This window comes from Lepidochelys kempii, chromosome 19 (assembly GCF_965140265.1).
Source record: "Lepidochelys kempii isolate rLepKem1 chromosome 19, rLepKem1.hap2, whole genome shotgun sequence".
Classification (NCBI taxonomy): domain Eukaryota; kingdom Metazoa; phylum Chordata; order Testudines; family Cheloniidae; genus Lepidochelys; species Lepidochelys kempii.
Window position 1 is genome coordinate 13,204,921 of NC_133274.1, and position 19,535 is coordinate 13,224,455.

The 19,535-nt window shown below is 52.5% G+C and overlaps 1 protein-coding gene across 16 annotated transcripts in view; it reads left to right on the forward strand.

Annotated features, from left to right (window-relative positions):
• Positions 1–19,535, forward strand: part of PTPRU (protein tyrosine phosphatase receptor type U) — a 320,906-nt gene that overhangs the window by 223,208 nt on the left and 78,163 nt on the right. For all 16 annotated transcript variants that reach the window (XM_073317468.1, XM_073317470.1, XM_073317476.1 and 13 more), the window contains exons 13-14: positions 4,954–4,990; positions 12,038–12,176. In XM_073317468.1, the coding sequence (XP_073173569.1) occupies positions 4,954–4,990; positions 12,038–12,176 (176 nt within the window). The remainder of the gene's footprint in view (positions 1–4,953; positions 4,991–12,037; positions 12,177–19,535) is intronic.

The window sequence follows — 19,535 nt, forward strand, 5'->3', positions numbered from 1 at the left end:
CTGGAACGCATTACCTAGGGAGGTGGTAGAATCTCCTTCCTTAGAAGTTTTTAAGGTCAGGCTTGACAAAGCCCTGGCTGGGATGATTTAATTGGGGATTGTTGCTGCTTTGAGCAGGGGGTTGGACTAGATGACCTCCTGAGGTCCCTTCCAACCCTGATATTCTATGATTCTATGTTCGGGGAGAGTTGCAAGTAAATGTGTTGCACTCCCAGTGCAGGTCAGTGTGCTCCCAAGTATTGCACTCACCACCCTTCGGGAAGGTGGCCTACAGGTCAAAATCCAGACAGAACAGAACTCTAAGGGGGGTGGTTTGTTGGATTTGTTTCTCTGAAGCAGCCTCTCAGTCAGACCCTGGTTGTCTGAGCAATCCCCAGGTGAGATCCTGTTTGTTAGGGGGGTAATTTCCCTTTTCATTTTCTCAATGTGTTTGATCATGCTCCCATTGAGATTAATGAGAGTTTTGCCACTGGCTTCACCGGAACCAGGATCAGTCCCTATGTAGGTATATGCATGGCCTCACCCCACCACCAGCGAGTGAGGGAAGTGGAGTGCCACATTAGGGCAAGAGAACTCGGATTCAAACCGGCCAAGGCTCTGATCCTGCCATCTGATCCGTGCAGGAGGGACTCCAAGCAGACTCTATATGGGTTGGCCTGTGAGCATCAGATAGCAGAACTGGGATCCAGGCAGGTCAGAGGTTGGGACTGAGATTTTTCAAGCTCCCTAGGGGAGTTGGAGTCAGCACCGAACCCCCATGAGAGTTAGGTTCCTAAATACCTTTGAGGATCTAGGCCTGAGTGTCCAAGTCCCCTTGGCACCTTTGAAAACTGCACCCTGGAATGTCATATCAATAACACCCAATAAGCTCAGGCCACTGCAGGTGTAATTCCATCAGCGTCCTGCACCGATGGCTTAGGCACTGCCTGTTTCATTCCCATCTTGCCTACAAAGCCTCACTTACAACTCCTGTTGTCCTGAAGGACTACAATGCTCACTCACTTTCTCCCCGGGGAGAGGAGGAGAGTGGATGATCCACCCGGGACAGATGTTACTCATGTCACTTAATGCGCAAGCGGGAGGGGCTGAGATGTTATGGGGCTGAGGGTGGTGTAAGAACCTATGGGGCACAGAATAGCATCACCTATGGATCCTGTTGTACTGCACGTATAAAGTCACTTATAAAGGGGAAAACGACTGTGACGGGGGTCTACCAGGTGTTTGCTGCCCCCCCCCACCACTGTGACGCACCCCACCCAAACAAAGTGTCCTTTGGAGGAAAAACAGCACCAAGTTTAATCCTCCAGGAACTGCCTAGAAAGGCCACCCAGGATCAGCTGCAGGTAGAACCAATGAGTATCAGTCCTCCAACGGCTAGACGGATTGGGAGCGGGCAGAAACCAATCAGGGCCCAGCAGGCAGGATAAAAAGGGTGGCTGCTTCTTCCAGGGGCCAATTCTGAAGAAAGCTGGCATGGGGTGAAAGGCTTAACCCAAGAATCCTGGCCTGGCCGGGCCTGACGCTGGCTGCACCTTTTTGTCTGAGTCAACAGAAGACTATTTGCTTAATTTGTGGAGTGTAAGGCCCCGATGGGCCAAGCTGAGTTGAGTATGACTTTGCTGTAAGACTGGGTGAGCTAGTTCCATGAAATGCTCTGCTAGCTCAGGCAAGCCCAGGACAACAACAGAAAGAAGATGTCCCTCAGAGCTGTTCTAAAGCAGCATTTTTTGTTGTTGACGTTTGCAAGTGGTTACATTCATTATTTTAAATCGCCCAACATTGTAAGAAATCCCAGAATTTGCTTGATAACTTCTTAAAAAGTCTGCCTTCCGTTCAAATGAGAACGTGTTTCCACCACCTTTCTCTGCATCATCACGTTGGCCAGATGGTGTTTCCTGTATGAGATGAATGATTATTTAGGGTTATATTTAAGGTACTTCACAACAACAAAAAAGTCAGGCCAAATTCTTCCTCTCTCACTCAATCTGAGTAGCACCTAATTCCCGAAAAGATCAAGGTGAATATCAGCGGGAGAACCCAATGCTTTTTTTTTTTTTGCAGTGACTGGCTCTGCTCTGTCATTAGAGGCAATGTTGTTTAGGTAACAATGTGGTTGTTCGTGAGCTCCCTGGAGATCTCGTCTGAGGCACGAATTTGGACCGAAACTTGGATGTGAATAATAATGCTGCTTTCACAGGGCATTGGGAGGGCAGTGTAAAGCAGTCCCCCTCACCGGGACAGCTCTGATCAGCAACTTGGTATGCACAGCAGTCCAGAGAGTGATCCTTATCAGGGAGGAGGGGTTGGGAGGCTGAACTGCCATTAAAGAGCCCAGTCCACTCATCCATACTGCCTAGCTATCATGTCATCTGCAGATCCTTCCTCCTTCCAGCCCTGGAGATGATCGGGACTCCCTGGGGCTGGCTGGTGAATGGGGCAGGGCAGAGTTTGGGAGCACAGGAGTTTCCCATGCATGTCAGCGGGAAATGCAGCAGTGATGCTTGTTCTGGTGGTAGCTCCTGACAGCTCCAAAGAAGAGGAACTCCCTACTCAGGACTCTGAATCTCAACCATCTCCCCTCACTTGTGGCCACTGTGGCTCCCCTGGCAGGTTGTTCCAAGCTTGTAAGAGCCATAAGCTTGGCCATGCTTTGGGAGCCCAGGCTTCACTGCAGAAGCAAATAAGATCTGACAAACCTGAGGTTCTGTTCCCCTTCTTAGCTAATTTTCTTCAAGAAGCCAGCAGGAGTGATTGGAGCTTCCTTGGAGGGTCTTGGTCCTCTTCACATGTGCCCGCGACTCCCATCCTACCTGCGGGGTGAATGAACTATCAGAGACCGAGAGGCCGGCACCTGTAGTAGCCATGACAGGGTCTCTCAAAGGAAGTGCTGGCTCTGTGCGGGCAGATAGCTGGCTTAATGCATGTGGCTAGAGGTGATGCATGGGGGGGAGCATGTGCCCCCCACCCACCACCAGATTTGTTGCTTGGCTTGTACTGAGCATGCTCACACGGACTGAGCATGGTCAGTAGCACTGTTGAAGCTGGCTGCCCTCACTCTGCCTCTCCCCCCAGTCATCTCTGCATGCGGCTCTCCTGGCTAGAAGAGCCAAGGGTGGCCGACAGCCGCCTTCCTCGTGGGGAAGCTGCCGGCTGTGCAAATCTGTCCTCCTGAGGATTCCTTCACAACTTGTTGGGCTGTTGTTAGCGCTGAGACAGGCCGAGTCTCCTCTCTGGTTCACTCAAGCCCAGCTCGGTAGGGACTGATGGTTGTCACCATTTCACGGGCTCTCTGCAAGGAGATGGTGGTCTCAGTCTAGCTCCTGTTGGACGTGGTGCAAATCCTGCATCCAAGGCGGGATTCTTCTTGGCCACTGCACCATAGGGGCCACTGAGTCTGAATTGCTCCCACATTCTCAGAAGCGGGGCCTCCCTGTCTGGGTGGTGGCACATTAGTAGGACAGCATGTGGGAAGCTTTCCTTTCCTCTCCCCATGCGGTACGTGTTGTTTGGTTAAAGCTGGTGTGACTCCATTGACATCAGTGAAGCTGTGCCCATGTAAACCCGCTGAGCACCTGGCCATCAGCCTTCTGGGCTGTCAGTCCAGAGCATTTCACCAACACGAAGTTCAACTGCAGGAGAAAATGCTTGACAAACTGGAGTGAGCTCAGAGAAAAGTGATGACGGGGATCAGCGGGCTAGAAGGACCGAGGGGTTTAGGAGGAAGGATTACAGTGTCTCTGTAATCTAATCTGATATCATCTGGGCACGGTGGCATCTGAGAATGGCTGAGCAATGACTGTGAATGTGGTTGTAGTGGGACTAGAGACACCTCCTTGCAGCTGTAAAGTACAGATGGTTGGAAAATGGGTGTTTTTTCCCCAGAAAAAATTTAGATTTTTCTGCACAAATTTGAATGTGAAAACATTGTGGTAGAAAACTGAAATATTTCAGCAGAAAACCAAAATATTTTGATGGGGAATACCACTGCCATGTCTTATAGGAATTGTAGTTCCGGTGCCTCGTGCTTCCATTCTCACCGATAGGTCAGGCTCCCTGGTCAGACTACATCTCCCATGATGCACTGTGGATGGAGGCCATCCGCCGTGGGAGTCCCTGTCCGTGGCGCACCCCAGGTGACGCAGTCCAGCTGTGGAGCACTGGCCATGGCAGGGAATGGACACATGAGGCAAGTGAACTACAGCTCCCATGAGCCACCACAGCAGCATTTCCAAATTGAAATATTTTGGTTTGGGGCCATAATATTGCAGTTTTGGAACGTTTGTTTTTTCAGTGAAAAATCTGAAGTTTTCCACGGGAAGGGGACACTTTTTTGCCAAAAAATTTGTTTAGCTGAAAACCCATCTTTCCACGCAATATAACATTTCCACCCAGCCCTATTATAAGAACTCCCCAATAAAGGCTAGCCAGGGGCTGTTCTTTGCCCTGTTGATTTCACAGCCTAGGCTGGGTACCAGCGTCACCATCAGATCATCCCATTTCCCATCAAATGATGGTCAGAAGCCCAGATGCTGGGTCACAAAAATCAGAGTGGATTAGTCTGTCTGGGACCCTCCCATCTAGCCCATCCTTGGGCTCAGTTCAGGGCTTTCCTTCTGCATGGGTTAGAGGCTCCAGTGCATTGTCGAACTCCCTGCACTTGGGCTCTGAGAGGCTAATGTAGGGGAGGCTGATGGATCGACAATTAAACACCGAACATCTTGGCATATCAGGGAGACCCATTAGCATTGGTACAGAGTATGCCAGGTGCATCAGCCAGCAGCATATCCGTGGTTCATGTGAAAAGGGTCCCACTGCTTCATTGTGAAAAGGCTCAGCAAACTGACTGGCCAAGTTTTGTCCTAGTTTCCCCGCTGAAAGCAGAACAATTGAAGATGAACTCGTTTCCATGTTCCTGCTGGATTCTGAGCTTCCCAATCTTTTCTCTTTCTGCAGGAGACCAGGCTGAACTGCATTCGGATCGCCCGCAAAGGTAAGACTCCCATTGTACCTCCCAGTCACTTGTGCTCAGCAGGTTGGCTTTTCCATTTCTTTGTTGCACTGAGGTTGGGACTCCACACACTTGTTTGGGTTTGTTATTGTAGGGTTGCTCTTGAATTCCGGGCTGTGAAGAATGCTTTGTGGTTGTGCAGTTGCTCATGAAGGCTAGGTTGTGCATTTCTGGTTTATTATTGTAGGGTTGATCATGAGGGATGTGCATTCTGGCTTATTGTTGTAGGGTTGCTCTTGCTTCTGGCAGTGGTTATTTTTTAAAATAAAATTATTATTATGGTAGCACTTGGAGGCCCTGCTCAAGATCAGGACCCCATTGTGCTGGGTGGGAGACCCTGTGTGAAGAGCGTCTACTCTGAACAGATCAGCTAGGGCAGAAAGGAAGTATATTACCCCCTTTTCACAGGCAGGGAGCTGAGGCACCGAGCGCCTAAGTGACTTGTCCAAGATCATGCAGTAAGCCTGTGGCAAGTCTTCTGGTTCCCATGCAAGTGCCCTAACCTGAAGCCCAAGCTTCACCTCTGAAGCAACATATTAAAACATTTGGTTTGGAATAAAAATCATATAAGGAGTGATATGTGGGTCTTGTGGGAGGAAAAAAATCAAGCATATCAGATTTCAGGCCATCTGACCAGCATCCCTTTAAAGCTGTGAATATTGCAATTGATCTTGGCTGGTATAAACCCTGGACATGTTTGGCATTGATATAGTCCAGGAGTGATATTAACCGGGGTAATTGTGTTGCTGGCAGTGATGGGGAGCCACTCTTGTGAGTGAAATTGATTGAGGAAATATTTCAGCTTCGCTCTTTGGCTTTTGGAATTTCAACAAATAACTTAATGCTTTGTTCTTTCAGGGGGATTGAACTTTGGGGCCTCGTGCATTTAATAAAAATTCCTTGTGCTCGATGAATATATTTTGCTCCCTGTTGGATTCAAGGAAGGGGAAAAATATGTAATAAAATAAGCTAAAATCCTGGCTCGATGGGAATTGAAAAATGGGCACACATGTGCGTGCGGCTAGCGTAGCATATTAAAAAAGGAGCAGGGGGATTCATAACTTGGTGTGGAACAATGCAAAGACAAGCTAAGATCCAGCCAGCGACTAGGGGCTTAGCCCTCAGGTGGGATGTGTGGGCCTGGCCCATGGGAGGAAAGACCCTTTGTTTGGTCTGGGTTGGCAAGGTCAGCAAGGGAGATGCGATTTGTTGAGGAAGATGGTATGTCCTGGGGCTATCGTTCAGTCGTCCTGAGCCAGCCAGGCATATGGGGATTGTAGTGGGAATGGAGGGTTCTGGACGGGTGAGAGAAGTGTGAGCCGGATGGTCGTTAGGCAGGCGAAGGGGGAGGCAGCAGTCAGCATTGGCCCATGCTGGGGCCTTCCTCTCTTCTTAAGACCCTGTCTTTCTTTCCTCTTTTTCTGCTGAATAAATACCCGGGGCCCGGGGCACTGAGTACAAAACATACCCACTCTGTTCTCCCTGCGGCTGAGCCACCAGCGGTGCCTCTGCAAAGGAGGTACCCTGCATGAGCACTGGGGGCGAGGTGAGGGCTCAGCACCTGGGCTCAGGATGGGAGATGTCCAAGGGCGGCCGGGTTTGTGGCCTCTGCTGGGATTGGGAAGAGGTTTAGTGTGTGGGATTGAGGATTGACAAGTCTTGGAGTCTGAATGGGGAGGGGTTAGTAGCTGGGGTTGGAGTAGCTCCTAAGATCAGGGAATGTATCCTTGTCTAGTATTGGGGTTGGGCAGCTCCCGGGCTCAGAGAGGGGTGTACTGCCTGGGCCTGGATCCTGGCAGCTCCCGGGTTCAGAGAGGGGTGTACTGCCTGGGACAGGATGGGCAGCTCCCGGGCTCAGAGAGGGGTGTACTGACCGCATGGATACTGCAGCTCCTGGAACTGAGATGGCTACAGTAACAATGTCCAGGATTGGGGATTAGCAGTGCCCAGGATGGGTTATTAGTCTCAGCTGTGACACTCCTCATTCCCACATTGTGCCTTAGTCCTGTATTCGGATTCTGTGAGCAGCACTCTCAGGTAGTGTTCTCAATGAGACTCGATTTACAGGCTGATTTATAACTGCATCCAGGGGCGGGGCACTATTCCCCTGCCTCCACTTTGGCTGCCTGCTTCGTAACAGTTTATTAATAATCCTCCTCGTCCTTATAACTGTGTTTGTACAGCACCCTCTGCCCCTGCCAATGCGCGGCAGGAGCCACAGAAGTGCAATGAAAATGCAATCATCCCGATAAGAGGCAGGAGTTAAACCCTCATTAGATGCACAGCAGGCAAACCGTCCTGGGTGACAGCACTGGAGTGGGCTGTTTGTGTGGGGAGGGGGAGGGGGTGTCGCACGCAGGCCTGACACTGATTCAGCTGGAAGAGGTGTCTGGAGGCGAGCGCTCCCCGAGAGAGTGAGAAGCGGCGGTCTGGTGTTTATTGCTGCTCCATGGGCTCCTCGTGCAGGGACGCCCCCGCTCTCCACATTCGCATCCTTCTCATGGCTTATGAACCCCGCTTGGTGCAAGCGTGGGAAGGGGACGAAATTCGCCATTAGCTGCATAGTGCAGTGCTTCCTGGAACAGGGCTCTTCTCATTCCTCTGAACTGCTGTCACGCAACGCTGGGGGAGATGGGCACCCCGCAGGAAGGGCAAGAAGGGAGCCTTACGTGCATGTAAGCTGGCTCTGCCCGTGATCCTGGCTCTGCCCGTGATCCCAGGCAGTTTGTTGGCCTGCTAACTTTGATAGCATCCTTTTAAAGCACACTAAGCAAGGGGGAGGAGGGAGAGCGCGGCGAGGAGTCCTCCGGAGAGCAGAAGCAAGGCACCCCGGGGCTGTGCCAGAGAGTGATGCATTGTGGAGGTTACACCCCCAGCATCACCAGGAGAAGGCAGCAGGGAGCGTCCTGGCCCTGCCTCACACGCTCCATGTGGTGTGAGAGCTACATCAGAGGAGGTTGGGGACGGCTGAAGTGCCGCCGTGTCTGTCCAGGTTAGGGAGACTGGAGAGAAAAAATTTCTGGGAGATTTAGACCGAGAGCAGAAAGTTCAAATGAAGTGATGGGAGCTGCCAATAGCCAAAATGCAGGGAGTGCCTCCACGTGAGGGACAGTAGGGGATGGAAAGGTGGGCGAATGCTGCAGAAAAACCTTCTGCAGATTTCTGATCCCTTGACCAAACCCTCCATCTGACTCGTATACCTTAGCACAGAGGTGGGCAAACTATGGCCCGCGGGCCACATCCAGCCCGCGGGACTATCCTCCCTGGCCCCTGAGTTCCCAGCTGGGGAGGCTAGCCCCTGGCCCCTCCTCCTCTGTCCCCCCTCCCCCGCAGTCCCAGCTCGGCGCACCACCAGCGTTCTGGGCCGCGGGGCTGCAAACTCCTGCCGTGCAGTGCAGCGACATGGCTGGCTCCAGCTGGGCAGCGGGGCTGCGAGCTCCTGCTGCTCTGATCGGCATGGTAAGGGGGTGGAGGGGGTTGGATAAGGGGCAGGGAGTCCCAGGGGAAGTCAGAAGACAGGGAGCTGGGGGCAGTTGGATGGGGTGGAGATTCTGGGGGAGGGGGTGGTCAGGGGACTGGGGTGTGGATAAGGGTTGGGGCAGTCAGGGGACAGGGAGCAGGGGAGGTTGGATAGGGGGTGGGGTCCTTGGGGGGCCTTTAGGGACGGGGTCCCAGGAGGGGGCGGTCAGAGGACAAGGAGCAGGGGGGGGTTGGATAGGGGGTGGAGTACTGGGGGGTGGTTAGGGGCAGGGATCCCAGGAGGAGGTGTCAGGGGACAAAGAGCAGGGAGGTTGGATGGGTCAGAGGTTCTGAGGGGGGCAGTCAGGGGGCAGGAAGTGGGAGGGGGCGGATGGGGAGGCACAGCCTTCCCTACCCGGCCCTCCATACAGTTTTGCAACCCCGATGTGGCCCTTGGGCCAAAAAGTTTGCCCACCCCTGCCTTAGCAACTCATTCAGCCTGCCTATCCAGCCCTTCCACCCGACCCATCTATCCAGCCAACCAATAACCAGACCCATCTATCCAGCCCATCCACCCAACTATCTACTCAACCAATCACCCAACCCATCTATCCAGCCCATCCAATCCACCCAACCGATCTACCCAACCAATAACCCGACCCATCTACCCAGCCCATCCACCCGATCCATCTGTGCAACCAATAAACTGACCATCTATCCAGCCCATCTACCCAACCAATCACCCAACCCAGCTATCCAAACCATCCACCTAATCCTTCCACGCAACCCATCTATCTAATCCATCCACTTCATCCATCCAACCAATGCATCTGCCCAGTTCATCTACCTGATCACCTGATTCCTCTACTTAACCTGTCCACCTTATCTATTCACCAAACTCCTCCACCCAACCCATGTGTAAGGGGACTGTTGTCCCCTTACTAACATTCAGTGAGGGGGTTTTGGTTGGCTAGCTCCCAGTACTAAAAAGGGGGAAGGGTCGATGGGGAATCACGACCCTGAGACTGACAGCCCCCAGGAACAATGGGGAGAGAACGATGCTCCAGCTCAGCCTGAATGACAGGGCGAGCAGGCTAATCAGGGAGTCAGGAGGCCAGGGAGGACCCGTCCTCCATATGAGCTGGATTTGCCTGGGTCAGACAGAGTGGGGCCGAGCTAAGGAGCAAGCAGGGGCCCAAGCTAAGCCGGGGAGCAGAGCTGTGCCAAATCCTGAGGGACCAGAAAAGCAGCCCAGAGAGAGCAGACCCTGTCCTGGGAGCAGAGCTGCAGCCCCAAAGCCAGAGGCACAGCCCAAAGAGAGCAGACTTGCCCTGAGAGCAGAGCTGCAGCAACCAGAGCCCGAGGGGCCAAAGAGGCAGCCCAGGAAGCAGGTCAGTGCTGGGAGCAGTCACAGAAGCAGCCTGCAGAGCAGAACTGTCCTGGGAGCAGAGCTGCAGCAACCAGAGCCAGAGGGGCCAGAGAAGCAGCCCAGGGAGCTGGAGGCAGAGCAGCAGCAGCAGTGCAGAGACCGAGTGGAGCTGGGGCTGGAGCCGTCTGGAGCTGGGTGTGGTGAGCAGCTGGGGAGACTGCGGGGGACCCTGGGCAGCGGGCCCAGCACAGGGAGACGCCTCAGCCAAGAGGCTCTGCAGGCCAGGCTTGGATCGTAACCCCAAAAGGGCGGGGGCGACACTGGGCAGAAGGGTCCTACCACTTACAGCCTGAGAGCGTGTGGCCACCACCTGAGCAAGTGTCCAACCCACAGCATCCCTGCAGCACAGCCAGGGCCTGAGAAGAAGGCCTGGGACTTACAAGGAACAAACTGTGAACTGCCCTGACATTCCAGAGACACTGTTTGTGATGTTCCCTGCCACAGAGTGGGGTGATGTGTTTCCTTTCACCTTTCCCATTTTCCCTTATTCTTTTTAAAATTAATTGTTGATTAAATAACTTGCATTTGCTTTAACTTGTATGTAATGGTCAGTGGGTCAGAGAAGTGCCCAGTGCAGAGAGAGTACCCCGGAGTGGGGACACCCTAGCCCCTGTCCTAGGTGACCACAGCAGGGTTGGGGGTCGGGCCCCCCAGGAATCCTGGGCCCAGCCTTGTTGGGGTTACGAGGACTCTGCCAGGCAGGAGAGTGGAAGGGGAGTCCTCAAGGGCAGGGAGGCCACTGGGTAGAGGAAGTGGGAGCGAGGACTCAGATCCTTTCGCTAGCCCACTTCACCGGGGTAGTGCAGAAGCCAGGAAAGTTTCCCCACGAGAACGGGACTATTCCCCCGCTTACACATGCTTCTAAATAATCCGTCCACTTGACCCATCCACCCAATCCACCCCTGCCCCTGCGATTTAAGTGCCAGGGGTTTGGCCATGTCCAGATTTGCTTTCTGTTAATGTTCAAGTGTGGGAGCTTTTCCAGCATAAACACTCACCAAGAACAAACGCCAGAGACACACACAGGAGCATTTGCAGAACACAAACCTTAAAGCTGCATGCCTGGGACTTTGCACCCAAAGTGCTTCCACGTTCATCTGTCTGGGAACAGGAACAATGCCATGTGATTCAGCTGACCAATCCCACTGAGCCGACTCTGCCCAAGTAACAAAGACTCTCAGCGACCCAGCTGTGTCATTGATCCACAGAGGAGACAGAACAGTTTTACAAAATCAACACAACAGCTGCACGATTGCGGGCAATGAATTAATTTGTGGGACAGTGATGGGCTTAGCCTGGCCTGGGTGCGGGACAAAGAGAGGAGGAGCAGTAGGGTCTCTCTGACAACAGTCAGCTATTTGATAGTTTTTTGGGGTTACTTCTTGGATTGTTTGTTTGGATCAGAACATCAAACAACCTTATTTAATGTGGGATTAGATCAGCTTGTTTGGTAGAACATTAAACGGGCGCGAACGTTTCCTTCTCTGGCAATGAGGCTTCCATGCACAGCTCCGCTCCGAATGATGGGGGAGGACAGGCTGTTTGATGTGTCTCATGTAGGACAGCGCTGGTGAGATGCACCCCCAAGTCAGGGGCAGGGTCCAGAGTCCTTCTACTCCATTATTAGCTACAAAGGGCACTCAGCCCACCCCCTCTGGGTCCCGGTTCCAAAGCCATAGGCAGCAGGAATCCTATCCCAGTGTTTTCTGAATGCGCACCACTCTGTGAGTGTGTGTCTGTCTGTCCCCTTCAGCACTCTGGTGCATGAGTGCAGCTGTTCTGTGTGCGTGCGTGCACACACGTTACCTGTGTGGATGTGAGGGAGCGTGTGCGTGCGTGTGCGTGTTATGTGTGTGTGGCAGAGCTTTAGTGTGTGTGTACATGCACACGTGTACGTTTGCTCATAAAATCTGATTGGGGGAGTTTTAGCGGGTGGGTGAGGTTGTGTTGTATGTGCGTGCGCGTGGGAGATCTTTTGGCTGTGTTTGTGGGGGGAGAGGTGTGTTGCGTATGTGTGCACTTGCTGTCTGTGTGCATGTGGCGGAGTTTTTGCAGGGGGGGAGGGATCTGCCAAAATCAGCTGTCAAGAAAGTAGGTCGGAGCTGATTTCTGACCCTCTCCTCTGTGCTTTTCTCCTCCAGCCGCCTGCAAAGAGAGCAAGCGTCCCCTTGAGGTGTCCCAGCACTCGGAGGAGATGGGCCTGATCCTGGGCATTTGTGCTGGGGGGCTGGTTGTCTTGATTATCCTTCTTGGAGCGATCATTGTCGTCATTCGAAAAGGGTAAGGAAATTGCTGCCTCCTCATTCCCAGGCTGGGGCTGCAGCTGGCAGCTCCCTCGCACCCTGGGCCCTTCTACTCCTCCCAGCACGGCTCCTCTGTCTTTCCTGGGTGAATGTCTGTGCTCAGGCAGTGAGAGACCAGCGATAGCCGCATCGGTCAGAGCCAGCGACGGGGAGGGGACCGAAATCCACCCCTGCAACTGGGCTGAGCCAAAATCCTGGCCTGTGCCTGCACTAGCATCCTCTGTGAAGCCCTTTCTGCTTTCACCCCCAGCTCTGCCGATGCCCCTCGGTCCTGACCCTCAGCCCCCCTGCTCGTGCAGTCGTGCCCCACTGCAGCTAGCTGGTGCACCTCTCTTCTGGCCTGCCTCCCACTCCAGCCTCTCACACCCAGATCTGCCCATTCACTCTGTCCTGGCCTGCAGCCCCGCTGCTGCCTAGTTTTGACCGTTTCCTGAGCGAATTGGGTCAGTGTGTCCCTCAAGACTCGTATTTAAGCAGTCAGAATCATAGACTATCAGATGTGATAAAGTTCCTCCTCTACCTTGGTGGGTCCTGCACTTATTGGCGAATTTGCTTGCCTCAGAGATTCATGGCAGCCCTCAGTTTGGCCACTTTTGCTAGTGGCTCAAATCTGCTGTTCACTCAGATAACGTCATCAGTGGCCAGCCTGGGAAAAAAAAGAGTAAGAACAATCCCCGCAGTTTCTGCTGATCCACCATGTGGGTCGGGGAACAGATCAGAGACCTTCCCCTCTGGTGGAACCTCCTGTTTTGGGTCCAGAGTTGGGAGGTTTGGGGGGAACCCAGGCCTGCCCTCTACCCTGGGTTCCAGCCTAGGGCCCTGTGGACTGTAGCTGTCTAGAGCGCCTCCTGGAACAGCTGTGCGACAGCTACAACTAACTCCCTGGGCTACTTCCCCATGGCCTCCTCCCAACACCTTCTTTATCCTCACCACAGGACCTTCTTCCTGGTGTCTGTTAACGCTGGTACTCCGCAGTCCTCCAGCAGCACATCCTCTCACTCCCAGCTCCTTATGCACACCTCACTAACTGGAGTGACAGCCTTTTTAAGCCAGGTGTCCTGATTAGCCTTAATTAATTCTAGCAGCTTCCCAGTTGACTACAGGTGTCCTAATTAGCCTGTCTGCCTTAATTAGCTCTAGAAAGCTCCTGAGTGTTCTGGAATAGTCCCTGTTATCTTACCCGGGGAAAAGGGACCTGCTTAACCTGGAACTAATGTATCTACCTTCGACCACTCTCTTGTAGTCATCTGGCCTGACCCTGTCACACAGGGTTGGAAGGGACCTCAGGAGGTCATCTAGCCCAACCCCCTGCTCAAAGCAGGATCAATCCCCACTATATCATCAGTCCCAGAGCCATGCTAGGTAAGAGTTCACAGCAACGTCCGAGCTCGGCCAGCATAAAAGCACTGCTTCCTTCAAGGAGGCCGGGCAGGGTTGTACACCGCGCAGGAGAAGCAGAAGCTCAGGGGAGTGGGCTGAGCGGGCCAGAGGCAGGGCATTTTGTGACTGTGTCAGAGGCTAATGTAGGTGCCTAGGGAGTATTAACAGTCTCGGGGGGGTCTGATTCCCCATTGCCTGCCCTGCGCGTTAAAACAACCAGATGGCGACACCAAATGACCCCGTGAGAGTGACAGCCAGAAAGGAGCGAGAGCCTGGCGCCGGCACCTGTGCCCAGAACATTCTGTGCAGCCCCACTGCACCCTGCCCAGATCAGGATCTGCTTCCCCCAGGGGATGGACATGCTGGGAGTTGGTCTCCCTCTTTGCTGCCGCTTCAGGCAGTCCCTTTTTTCTCCACCCTTTCACTGTTCCCCTTAGGTTTCTGGATGGCTAAGCCTGGCCTGTGGAATGAGACCTGAGAACCAGTGAACTCGTTCCGTTAGTAGCTGGTGTGGCAGCAATAACCCAGCGCACCGGTGCGCCTGCCCTTCAATGCCCCACGTTAGCTGCTACTCTCCAGCACGCTCTGCCACGACGGCGCTGACCGGTGCCCCATCCCTCTCCCAGCGGGCTGCCAGCATTAAGCCTGCTGCTAACAGCTCCTTTGCCTAGGAGGCAATGTTCCATAAAGAGCAGAGGAGTCACACCTGTCCAGGCAGGCTGCTACCTAATGCACTATACATGAAACAGACAGTGATAGACACTGACCTCCTTTCCCCTCCCTCCCCCCCCCGCCCCCTCCTGGGCTGCAGGGTCCATGATGAGCCGCGGCCCACAGGAAAGCTCTCTGAGAGCGACCCGAGCTGTGACCGCGATGGCAGCTCTGTGCCGTTCTCATGTGCAGCTGAGCTGCGCTGGGGCAGGCTCCTTGATCTTGTCTCCGTGCAGGCAGCTCATGTGGGGCTGTCTGTCTCTCTTTGGAGCACCCCGGGGCTTTTGCTGCAGATTGGTCTCAAGGCGGGGGAGTTGGGTGTCCTTCTCCTCGCCTCAAAGAGCTCAGCATGTTTGCAGCTCCTTGCTGCAGACAGTCCTGCTCTGGCTTGTGCCTTCGCTGTAGGCAAAAGGCACGGAGAAGCTGGCTAGTAGGAAAAGAGGGTCCCCCGGGAGGAGAACTGATGGGAAGACAGGCTCCCCAAGATGGGGACGGAGCTAAGCTCTTGGAACTAGGGGTGCTGGGGTGCTGCCGCACCCCCTGGCTTGAAGTGCTTTCCATCATATGCAGGGTTTACAGTTTGGTTCAGTGGCTCTCAGCACCTCCACTATATAAATCATTCCAGCCCCCCTGCATCCCAGCATGCCTTTTGCATTCAGCTGGCCCACAGGAAAGGCTAAGGCCTTGTCTTCACTCATTTCTCTAATGCAGGCAGGCCAAGCTGCTATAAGCCTTGATAGAGACAAGCCCGGCTTGAAAAGCTGCACAGATGCAAATCATGTCTGGAATCTGAGGTGTGACGGCAGCCCGTGTAGACGCACCCGGCTAGCTTTGGTCTAGCTAGCACCAGTAACACTACTTGTGAAGCTGCGGCAGCCCAGGACCCTGGGTCTGTATTCAGGCAGCTAGCTCATCCTCACGTAACTTCACTGCTGCTGGCATTTTTCAGAGTAGTTAGTCTGTGTTCGCAAAAAGAAAAGGAGGACTTGTGGCACCTTAGAGACTAACCAGTTTATTTGAGCATGAGCTTTCGTGAGCTACTGCTCACTTCATCGGATGCATACTGTGGAAAGTGTAGATCTTTTATACACACAAAGCATGAAAAAATAGCTCCTCCCACCCCACTCTCCTGCTGGTAATAGCTTATCTAAAGTGATCACTCTCCTTACAATGTGTATGATAATCAAGGTGGGCCATTTCCAGCACAAATCCACGGTTTAACAAGAACGTCTGAGGGAGTTGGGGGGGCGGGGGTTAGGAAAAAACAAGGGGAAATAGGTTACCTTGCATAATGACTTTGCCACTCCCAGTCTCTATTCAAGCCTAAGTTAATTGTATCCAATTTGCAAATGAATTCCAATTCAACAGTTTCTCGCTGGAGTCTGGATTTGAAGTTTTTTTGTTGAAGAATTGCAACTTTTATGTCTGTAATCGCGTGACCAGAGAGATTGAAGTGTTCTCCGACTGGTTTATGAATGTTATAATTCTTGACATCTGATTTGTGTCCATTTATTCTTTTACGTAGAGACTGTCCAGTTTGACCAATGTACATGGCAGAGGGGCATTGCTGGCACATGATGGCATATATCACATTGGTAGATGTGCAGGTGAACGAGCCTGAAGGTTGAAACAGCAGACTGGACTTCTACATAGAGTGCTTCCGCCGACGTGCACGGGCTGAAATTGTGGAAGAGCAGCATCACTTGCCCCATAACCTCAGCCGTGCAGAACACAATGCCATCCACAGCCTCAGAAACAACTCTGACATCATAATCAAAAAGGCTGACAAAGGAGGTGCTGTTGTCATGATGAATAGGTCGGAATATGAATAAGAGGCTGCTCGGCAGCTCTCCAACACCACTTTCTACAAGCCATTACCCTCTGATCCCACTGAGAGTTACCAGAAGAAACTACAGCATTTGCTCAAGAAACTCCCTGAAAAAGCACAAGATCAAATCCGCACAGACACACCCCTGGAACCCTGACCTGGGATATTCTATCTACTACCCAAGATCCATAGACCTGGAAATCCTGGGCGCCCCATAATCTCAGGCATTGGCACCCTGACAGCAGGATTGTCTGGCTATGTAGACTCCCTCCTCAGGCGCTATGCCACCAGCACTCCCAGCTACCTTCGAGACACCACTGACTTCCTGAGGAAACTACAATCCATCGGTGATCTTCCTGATAACACCATCCTGGTCACTGTGGATGTAGAAGCCCTCTACACCAACATTCCACATAAAGATGGACTACAAGCCGTCAGGAACACTATCCCCGATAATGTCGCGGCAAACCTGGTGGCTGAACTTTGTGACTTTGTCCTTACCCATAACTATTTCACATTTGCGGACAATGTATACCTTCAAATCAGCAGCACTGCTATGGGTACCCGCATGGCCCCACAGTATGCCAACATTTTTATGGCTGACTTAGAACAACGCTTCCTCAGCTCTCATCCCCTAATGCCCCTACTCTACTTGCGCTATATTGATGACATCTTCATCATCTGGACCCATAGAAAAGAAGCCCTTGAGGAATTCCACCATGATTTCAACAATTTCCATCCCACCATTAACCCAGCCTGGTCCAGTCCACACAAGAGATCCACTTTCTGGACACTACAGTGCTAATAAACGATGGTCACATAAACACCACCCTATACCGGAAACCTACTGACCGCTATTCCTACCTACATGCCTCCATCTTTCACCCTGACCACACCACACGATCCATTGTCTACAGCCAAGCTCTGCAATACAACTGCATTTGCTCCAACCCCTCAGACAGAGACAAACACCTACAAGATCTCTATCAAGCATTCTTACAACTACAATACCCACCTGCGGAAGTGAAGAAACAGATTGATAGAGCCAGAAGAGTTCCCAGAAGTCTCCTACTACAGGACAGGCCTAACAAAGAAAATAACAGAACGCCATTAGCCGTCACCTTCAGCCCCCAACGCATTATTAAGGATCTACAACCTATCCTGAAGGATGACCCAACACTCTCACAAATCTTGGGAGACAGGCCAGTCCTTGCCTACAGACAGCCCCGCAACCTGAAGCAAATACTCACCAACAACCACATACCACACAACAGAACCACTAACCCAGGACCGTATCCTTGCAACAAAGCCCGTTGCCAACTGTGCCCACATATCTATTCAGGGGACACCATCACAGGGCCTAATAACATCAGCCACACCATCAGAGGTTCATTCACCTGCACATCCACCAATGTGATATATGCCATCATGTGCCAGCAATGCCCCTCTGCCATGTGCATTGGTCAAACTGGACAGTCTCTACGTAAAAGAATAAATGGACACAAATCAGATGTCAAGAATTATAACATTCATAAACCAGTCGGAGAACACTTCAATCTCTCTGGTCACGTGATTACAGACATGAAAGTTGCGATATTACAACAAAAAAACTTCAAATCCAGACTCCAGCGAGAAACTGTTGAATTGGAATTCATTTGCAAATTGGATACAATTAACTTAGGCTTGAATAGAGACTGGGCGTGGCTAAGTCATTATGCAAGGTAACCTATTTCCCCTTGTTTTTTCCTAACCCCCCCACCCCCCTCAGACGTTCTTGTTAAACCCTGGATTTGTACTGGAAATGGCCCACCTTTATTATCATACACATTGTAAGGAGAGTGATCACTTTAGATAAGCTATTACCAGCAGGAGAGTGGGTTTGTGTGTGTGTGTGTGGAGGGGAGGGGGGGGGTGAGAAAACCTGGATTTGGGCTGGAAATGGCCCAACTTGATTATGCGATTACAGCGAGGCAGCATTGTACTGTGGTTAGAGCAAGGGACTGTGAGTCTGTTTACTGGGAGTGGATTATTAATGTCATTCCTCATTGCTGACTTTGCAAAGCATACAGAGGGCAAGTCAGGATCCCCATCTCTGTCACCCCAGAGCTCTCAGCTGGCCCTACACCATGGTCTCTCCAAAAGGTTGGGACTTGGCTATAAAGAAGATGCCACGTTGACTGTAAAGCAACATTGAGAGGTCACAGTCTTGTAACATCGCTCCCGATGATAGGGCTGAGGTCCCCCCTCTGCACTGGGATGCACAGGGCCTGAGCCATAGTCCAGCGAGACATTGCAAATGGTGGTTCCAGGCAGCCAGAGGTCTCAGCTGAGAGGCCACAGTCCCATGGGCGCCATGGGGCAGGAAGGGGAATGGAGGAAGCCGAGGCCCCGAGTTTGTATCAGGACGTCACCTCTGCTGGAATTCGTACTGCACTCGGCTCTGTGGTATCTGACCCGTTCTGTGTGAGCAGGTGTTGGAGGAGGCTTGGGGCTCTGGCAGCCTTCCTCACCCCCAAACCACCATCCCCGGGGGGAAAGGGATTGCAGGGAAAGTCAGTGGAGGAGGAGGAGTCCTTTATGTCTGTGTCAGATCTCCTACTTGGCGATTTGTCTGTATCATAAACAGTTAAAATTCCATCAGCTCCCACCCCAGGGCAAACAGGCAGGATGGCAGAGGGATGCGAGGAGCTTCATAGACCAGCCTGACTTGTAATGAGAGAAAGCATGGACCTATGGGGCCACATCTAGCATGTTCCCCCCTGTCCTTGGCTCGAGCAGCATAATTCCCAGCATCAAGAGTTCCTGACCTTTTCTTAGCCAGACAAGAAATCAGCTGCGTGAAAAGGACCCCCCTGCAGTTTATCCTCCAGAGCTTCACCTGGTGAGGGGTTTCTGCTTGGCCCCGGGAGTGGCGTTTTCACTGGTCTGGCTGCTGCTTGCCAAGGAGCAGCAACAGAGCAGCTGCTATTCCCAGCAGGGTCCTTGGATGGGTGGAATTTTCATTCACTCCAAGCCAGAGCCAGACCGTGGTGGGGTCAGTAGGGGCCGATCCCTGTGCGAAGGGCTCTCAAGCCTGAGGGCGGGGAGGTGACTGGAAGGAGTTTGCCCACTTTCTGGACCAGTCGGGAAGCGGATGGGTTTGTGTGCACATTCCTGCTCTCCGTAAATAATTATACAGAAACGGAAGGGGCATTAGCATGCGTGTAACAGGGATGTCAGACAGCTGGCAGATGCAGCAACCACATGTGTATTAGTCCCCATCGGAATCCTTTAGCCTTGATCTTCTTTAAGGCCAAAGCAGAGAGAGAGCCACTTTAGCACCAAGGAGCTGCTCAGAGCCATAAAAAGCTTGCTCCCCCCAGAGCCAGTGGGTTTCCCAGCACCTATCAGCATGTCCACCTTCAAGCCCAAATGCTC